Source organism: Chanodichthys erythropterus, chromosome 10 (genome assembly GCF_024489055.1).
Source record: "Chanodichthys erythropterus isolate Z2021 chromosome 10, ASM2448905v1, whole genome shotgun sequence".
Taxonomy (NCBI): domain Eukaryota; kingdom Metazoa; phylum Chordata; class Actinopteri; order Cypriniformes; family Xenocyprididae; genus Chanodichthys; species Chanodichthys erythropterus.
In genome coordinates, this window is record NC_090230.1 from 38,120,686 (window position 1) to 38,129,250 (window position 8,565).

The window sequence follows — 8,565 nt, forward strand, 5'->3', positions numbered from 1 at the left end:
TCAAATGAACTGTTTGAAGCCATTAACACTGAGTGGAACAACACTGACTCTTTATCCTGTAAAAAGCTGTCTGCAAGTTGAAGAAGGCTAATTCATGCTAAGCTTTGTGACATGACATGTGAAGGCCAAGTTTAGTAGCCCATGCTTGAAATTTGTCCTCTGCGTTTAACACATCCAGTTATTGCACACACATTAGGAGCAGTGAGTTGCAATAAAATAACTTTATCTATACAGTATTTGTGCAATTATTGCTAATTTCGTGACCAGTGATATGTGATTTAAATGGCAGAGATCATTAAAAGACCACTAAATATTTTGTCATTTTCGACATATTGTTTGGTCTGATGAGTCTCAGGTTGGTGCTGGTGGTGTAATGATGTGGAGGATATTTTCTTGGCACACTTTGGGCCCCTTAGTTAGTACCAATTGAGCAAAACAGCCTACATGAGTATTGTTGCTGACCAAGTCTTTATGACCAAAGTGTATCCATCTTCTGATGGCTCAGCAGGATAACGCACTATGTCACAAAGTTTAAATCATCTGAAACTGGTTTCTTGAGCATGACAATGAGTTCACTAAACTCAAATAAGTATAGTGAACTATACTCATCCATAGTCAACCATTTCTCAGAAGCTGATAAGCAGAAACGCTTCATACTATATTAATCACAACAAGTGCTGTGATTTGCTGATCTGACCTTTTATAAAAAGGTGTATTATTTATTGTTGGATGTTTAGATGACTTGAGCTGTCAGTTTTTACAAAGTTTATCTAATAGCTATTATCCGAGTTAAAATTAGAAGTACTTCCCTACCAAAATCAATTCTTGCTTCCAAAATGAACATGCTCTTCAATTGAATTAGGCACATAATCACCATTAATCATGATTAAAAACATTTTTTAAAACAGCTTTTAATATTTTTATATTGTAATAATTTCACAGTTACTCCCCGAATTAATGTAGGAAAAAACTTAAACACAGTATTTTAAATATTTGTTTAATGGCATCTTTTTATGAATGAAGGCCAGTATCACTGATAGTAATACTGAAACTGATGTAACTGTATGTATAGATAAAAAAAAAAAACATCAATTATAGACATTCAAAATTACAGTATAACTGAAAGCTATCAATTTCAACATTTATTAGGGTTTTAAAAAATAACAACTTTTAATTTAAGCTTAAAACTTAAAACAATCTTCACATAAACCCATTATAATAAAAGTATATAATAAAACACATATGTTTTAACATATGTGTCTAACAGATAGGAAATATGCAGAAATTTATTAGGTTGCTGTCACTTTAAGACCTGTCGCTGCCGAACATGACGCCGATCTGACGCAAATCTTATTTTCTCACAAAGCTTTATGGTCTTTTAAGAGATTATTTACTCATTTAAGACTGCGCTTATGAGGTTACTCACCAAAATGGGCATTTTGGGATAATTCTGTGTGTTACAGTTTGTTCAAGCAAAAAAGAGAACTTGATACTGGCACTCGTCTTTCTGTGCACACGAGTCGTGTGTCACACAGACATGACGTTCACAGTATGGAAGGCCAAACAGTTCAAAAACACATGATTTTTCAGTATTTCAAGAGTATTTAACACGCTGTTTTTTCACGTGCAAACAGTGAATATTTATCGTATGAAATACGCATTAAACACGTGTGAAATCTATTTTACATGTCGTTAATGTTTTAAAATTCACGTGTTTTTGAACTGTTTGGCCTTCCATATCACAGACAATGCATTCTCGTTTTTAATTTAGTGCTTGAATGGTTTAAAAGCATTTGCGTAAATAAGAGCATGATCATATAATGTAACGATACCTTAACTATGACATTAAAATGGATGCTGTGTTAACTGCGTTAAATATTTTTAACACGTCAAACTGAAAAAATGAAATGCATGAAATGCATGCATTAACACGCTAATCTTGACAGCACTAATAAATACACTTTCTTTTAAAATGTTAACAGTAGTAAAATAGAAGTCCAGTGATAATTTTGATCAACAGACTGCAAAAATACAATGAGCAATTAATTCATTTTAATTTTTAAGTTTCCTATGCACATTTAAGTAAGTACTGTAGTTACACTCCGTAACAGGACAGGAAGTAATTATTATTCAGCACACGGAGGAGCTTCCTGCTGCTGCTGAACTCAAACACCTTTGTCCCACTGAAGAGATAAATGTTATCTGGAAGAAAAGAAGTCAGTGAACTTGTTGTACATTCATGCCACAATTGAGTTTTTGTATTGTTACAGAAAGAAAGTTAGAAACACCTACTGTTAGACAGATGGGCTGCTGTTACCTCTCCAGTCATCCCTCGAAATCCATCTTCCAGTCGTTTGGGATACCCTTTGTCCATCTTCTTCATCTTCTCATTATAGCTACCAAAAAAGGGACATTTTACATTCTTATGTCCTTTCGGAAAACAAATTTTAAGGGCTTTTGTTTATGATACAGCATTTGACCCACCTATAGTAATATATGTCAAAGAAGAGCAGTGTTTTTCCTGAGTTTTTGTTGTGGACGGCAGCATTAACTTTTGTCACAGATGGTGGCAGACCAAAGCTGCCGAGAGTCTTGGGATAGCCCAGCTCAAGACTGTTTCCATTAAAAGCCCAGACTTGTTTACCTATAAATAAATACAGGCCATAAGTTTTTTTTTTAATGAAGATTTTACAGAGATTGTAAGTATGACTCTGGTTTCAGCATTCCCAAATTGTTGGAGAAGACACCTTTGAATAGGTAAAGTTTTTCCACTGGATGCTCGTAAACAGCATCTATATTATCCGGGGCGTTGGACCACAAATTCTTGATTAGATGTTGTGCCACACTTCCGCTTGGAGAACGACGCCAGACAAGGCTGAAAAGAGGCACATGAATTCATTTGATTTAAGTATTTTATTTATAAATATGAATATAAACATACACTGAACAAAAGTATAAATGCAACACTTTTGTTTTTGCCACCATTTTTCATGAGCTTAACTCAAAGATCTAAGACTTTTTCTATGTACACAAAAGGCCTATTTCTCTCAAATATTGTTCACAATATGGCTTATGGTAGAGAAATGAACATTCAGTTCACAGGCAACAGCTCTGGCGGACATTCCTGCAGTCAGCATGCCAATTGCACGCTCCCTCAAAACTTGCGACATCTGTGGCTTTTTACTGTGGCCAGCCTAAGGCACACCTGTGCAATAATCATGCTGTCTACTCAGCATCTTGATATGCCACACCTGTGAGGTGGATGGATTATCTCAGCAAAGGAGAAGTGCTCACTAACACAGATTTAGACAGATTTGTGAACAATATTTGAGAGAAATAGGCCTTTATGTACATAGAAAAAGTCTTAGATATTTGAGTTCAGCTCATGAAAAATGGGGGCAAAAACAAAAAAGTGTTTGTGTTTATAATTTTGTTCAGTGTAAATATATATAAAAATATACAGGAATTGTATTTGTTTTTATCTATTACTTGTCCTTGAAGAACATTGTTTCTCCCCTAAAAGTTGTAACTGCATCCAAGATCAGATTACAATAGCTAGGAGTAGTTGGTGATTCTGGATCAGGTTGGACAGGGGCTCCTGAAGGAAATACTACATAGTAAATAAATGACTGAATATGTTTGACTCAAACATTATAGATGTACTCTTGAAGATCATATTACCATAGAGCGATTGAATCCCTCTAATGTCATCATCGTGCAGAGAGAAATTATCCGGATCAGTGAAGCTGTAAGTGGGAAACATCAGAGCGCCAGGAACATTGGAATGAGTAAGACCCAAAGAGTGTCCAAATTCGTGGGCAGCCACCAAAAACAAGACAAAACCTGCGAAGAAATCATGTAGTACAGTTTAGGTACAAATGTTTAATTGCCACTTTAGATTTTTACTTAAAATCAAAGTGCCATGGAAGATGAATCTCTGAAATCTATATGTGGCAAAACTCACCCCTTTGTGAGCGGAAAGTGAAAAACTCATCATCATCGAAATGTGCATCTCCACCAATTCCAGAGGCGGGAGCAAAAGCATGAGCCAAAACACCATTTCGTCCATCAAATGGGAAAATATCACCATGATCTGTAGGAAAGATTTGGCTTTACGTTTAATTTTAAATATAATGTGATTTTAGAAATCAAAGAAACCAGTGCTTTATTTTTTAAGAAATTTAGGTTGCAATTAAAAGGTGCAGTAAGTGATTTCTGAGAAATGCTGTTGAAAGTGAATCGGACCAAGCACCAGGGCTGCACGATTTATCGCACGATATGAAAAATAACATTGATCTTAAATGCAATTATCGCTTAAACGATTATTATTCTTAGTGCAATTATGAAATCACAAAGGCTCCAATGGTTTTTTTTATGTGCAGCTTGTCAATGAAGTATGGCTCCAAATGCTAATCCATCTGAAAGCACTGCAAGTTTGTCGCTTATAATGTACATTTGAAAAAGCAACACGCGTCAAACATCTTTCCAGACATAAGAAGCATTTATTATCATCTTGTCCAAAAAAAGACAACATTTCATAACGTTTTATTCCAAACTCACTTCATAACGACAGTCAATCAAAGCGTTTCAGTCTTTTGTTTATTCAGCTACAGCGATATGACGCATGTTATCTTCTTCTACGGCAGCGCATATTTACAGTTTCTGCGTGAGAGCAACCTCTGGCTTTCAGATGGAGAAGCATACTGATCACAGAGCCGTACAGCTCTGACAAGCTGTGCATAAAAAAATTGCCAAATCGCACAAGGTTTAATCGCATTAAATCCTGCAGCCCACAAAAACACACTTGTAGCCAATTAACAGTAAGGGGCGTATACACTCATTAGGGGGGGAGGTGCCTGTGTTTCATAGCCTGTGTTTGAATTTGAAGGCAGTGCTATCAAGATTGGGATGTGATCCTTTTGGGTAGGTAGGGCTGTGAATCATCTCATTATTCAATTCGATTATGATTATCATGTCAACGATTTGATTTGATTCAATGATGCGTTGCATCCTCGATTTTCATTACTGCACATGGCTACTTTTCATCAATGAATACAAGCAGTCGGATATATGAGCTCCAAGAAAGTACACTTCCTGAATGTAGCAAACATCAAACAAACCCTAAGTCTGAACACAGCATAGGACAGGAGCAAACGAATAAACACTAGTAAATACTGAAAGAAACTGTCAAGTAGTGTACTTGAGTTACAATAAAGCTCACACACACACACACTTCAACATGTTCTCCAACCAATACACCTATATAGGTCGTTTGTCACTTCTCTGAAATATGACCCATAGAAGCGTTTACTAAAGTTGCGCCCATATCGACAACAGGACGCTTTAATTTTAATGCATTGTTCCCTTTTATCTGCGTCACATTTCGGGTTTCGTGTAGCTCAACTGGCAGAGCATTGCAATATATAACAATATGCAATCATGTGATCATGCGATTGTGGGTTCGATCCCAGGGAACGCATGTGCACATAAAGTGTATATGCACTATAAATCACTAAGGGTAGGTTTAGGGGTGGGGTTGGTGTATTCGTTAATAAAAAAATGAGTTTTGTTAAATGGAAATAGGACAAATGGTGTAAAAAGTCCACACATTGCATTTAAATTGAACACGCATTTTGATTGGTAACAACAGTCATACCTCATTTCATGACGACAGACGTAACATGACACTGTCATTATTTTTACGGCAACTAGAGGGCGCATGACTTTAAAACGTAAATATAGGTTGTAATAAGGTGCTTGAAAAACGACCTATAAGGTCGTTTTTTTATGAAGGACAATCTGCACACTCGCTGACTGAAAAGCACGTGGTTAATGACCAAAATATTAACATAAAATATAGCTGCGAGCAGCAATTATTAGGCACTTTAGGACCTTTAAACACATGAGTAAAAAGGTATTATATTTTATTTTCCAAGGCTGTAGCCATCTCAATCATAAATGGAAAAGACGTTTTACAGCCAATACTGGCAATTTACCATAAAAAATATATAGTTTTTAAAGCTTATTAACAGTTATCAAGGTTTCGAAAAAACCTAGGACTAGTTCGCCAAAGTTGTTTTTATTAAATAATCTCCTATATTTATTGAATGATTTGATGAACAGTGGTGGTCCTAGAGGTAAAGTTGCTCAGAATAAGCATGTAGTACGAATGTCGTGGGTGTGTGCGAAAAACGTGATACACAATCCTTTACGCATGTAAAAAAATGTGAAGGCGCCCCCCAGGGGCTCATTTCTTTCGAATTTCTCACAGGCCTCTAGGGCCGTGAGTCAAACAGACCCAACAAGTCAAGTCAGTCGGACTAATGGTGAAGTAGTTATAGCCGTTTTCATGTTTTTTTGCTGTTATAGCACCACTAAATGGCCAGTCGCTGCATCCTTTTTTACGCGATCACAGAATGAGCTCATACATAGGTGTGCTGAGTTTGGTGAAAATACCTCATTCCTTTCGTAGTTATAGACATTTTGGTAAAAGTAGCTCCACCCGAACGTTTCGGCAACAGTGAATTGGAATTTTTTTTGATAATTATTGACAACGGGATTCCAGAGAATCTCGCTACACTGGTTTGGTTCCGATTAGGCTAAAACCCAGGACTAATTCACAAAAGTAGCTTTTTCAAAAAATCCAAAATATCTGAAAATTTTGCGACGAGCAAATCAGATCATGCATTTTGTCCATCTTGAGCCAAGGATTCCGAAGACATAAGATACATGAGCCTACACCAAACGGTTCAGGGGTTACGAGCCATTTTATACTTTTAACCGCTGTAGCGCCCCTATCAGGCCAATCGGGCGAGACTTGCTGAAAAATTACAAGTCTCTACGACTTATGGTTTGGTCTGCCCGATCACTTTTATGGAAGAATGCTGATCCTTGGAAATTTTTAACAATTACAATAGGCTTTCAGTGCTTGAACCCCAAATAAATGGATAGGGAAAACTTACTTTTTTTAGCAAAGAGGATCATGATGTCAGCTGTGCCACTGTACATACGGGTGAATCTCAGAGGAGTGACTTGACCTGCCCAGACCTGCAGGGCTTTCTCAATGGAGTCATCTACTTCAGCTACTGACATGTCAGGAGTGTAGTTCACAATCCTGTAGAAAAAGATCATAGTCTGTATCTGCATCTTGTTTTTCCCCGTGACACCAAGAGAAATTATATTTTACACACCTGTAAGTGAGCTTGTTGGTCTGCCATTTGGATCCGCCTCCAAACGTGGAGTACGCAGCCACATCTGGAACTCCACAGCGGGGCTTCTTCATCACGTCCAGTGTTTTTTTGTCCAGCGTTCCAGTGACCTTGAGCCCAAAAAACCTTTGCATCTCTTTCAATTTCTCTGGCATTGGATCCGGTTTTAGGGCTGAAGGATTAGGAGGATTATATTCCAGATTGTAGTATCTAATCAGGTAATTCTAAAGAATACAAAAACAGAATTATTGGAGGAATTAGGCCTATGACAGAAGACAAAACAAGCAAATATATATATATATATAAACCCCAAACCTTTGCAATATCATAATCATTAACGGGCTGTGCAATCGGTCCTGCATGAATAACAAGCACCAGGCTTGCAAGAAAACACAGCTGAATCCTCATGTTGCGAGTTGCTTCTTACGATCTTGAGCTTCTGATTGACAAGAGTCCGATAAAGACTTATATACTCTTAAAACGGTGAGGTGTTGAGCAAGAGGTGAAATTATCCACTACAAACTTCTGTGAGTAAACCATCAAACTGACAGCAAGACAATAACAGCAGGATTTTCAACTTTATTGACACAGCCTTTTCTCCTCGCCCAAATATCTGTATTATATTTTTTCTCATGACTTTTTTTTAATCAGCATTTCTATGCATTTCTATGTATTATAAACACAAACAAGGGCAACATGGTAATAATGTTTTTAAAAATGTTTTACAGGATGGTCTTTTTCAACTTAAATCAACTAAATAGTATAAAGTCCAATATAAAACCAACCAGTGCACATGGCTAATAACAAGATCAGGAAGAAAGTATCTTTTTTTTATTTTTTTATTTATTTTTTTATTTAAATAAATGTGATGGTTTTTGCAGGGAATTTGGCCATTTATATGTTTTAACTCACAATTTTTTTATATAAATTAATAAAATACACACACTAAAACCACCTGCTCTCATATCCTTAAAAGGATTAGGTGGAGGCTCAAATGAGTCAGTAGAACAACTAAGTGGTGATTGTGGATTTGGGTGACATAGATATATGGAGAATATTGCAGTAAACATCTTAAACAGTCATTAAATTAATGTTATATAGACATCGCCCTTGAAAACAGCTGATATGTCCTTTGTTCTTATCCCAAACACAAGAGTTTTTTTCTTTTTAGGTGTGTAGGAAATGTTTCCTGCCTTAAACATGTTGATAAACAACATGACAAGATTTTAATTTGAAAAAAATATGTGAATATACAAAGAACAGTGTATGTTGTATAAACATTTTTATCCTGTGTCTCAGTCTCCCCTACTTTACACTCCCACCTTTGGTGTCAGGCACGATTAATAAAGAGGCAAAA

General features: G+C 36.4%; 1 protein-coding gene across 1 annotated transcript; it reads right to left on the reverse strand.

Moving 5' to 3' along the window:
* Positions 1-2,095: 2,095 nt before the first annotated feature.
* On the reverse strand, positions 2,096-7,616 carry LOC137028326 (collagenase 3-like). The gene is made up of 10 exons (XM_067397090.1): positions 7,524-7,616; positions 7,191-7,432; positions 6,963-7,114; positions 3,965-4,093; positions 3,664-3,843; positions 3,490-3,598; positions 2,748-2,875; positions 2,485-2,644; positions 2,293-2,396; positions 2,096-2,202 (listed from the first exon to the last, which is right to left on the reverse strand). The coding sequence occupies exons 1-10, from the start codon at positions 7,614-7,616 to the stop codon at positions 2,096-2,098; spliced, it is 1,404 nt and encodes a 467-aa protein (XP_067253191.1).
* Between the last annotated feature and the right edge of the window lie 949 nt (positions 7,617-8,565).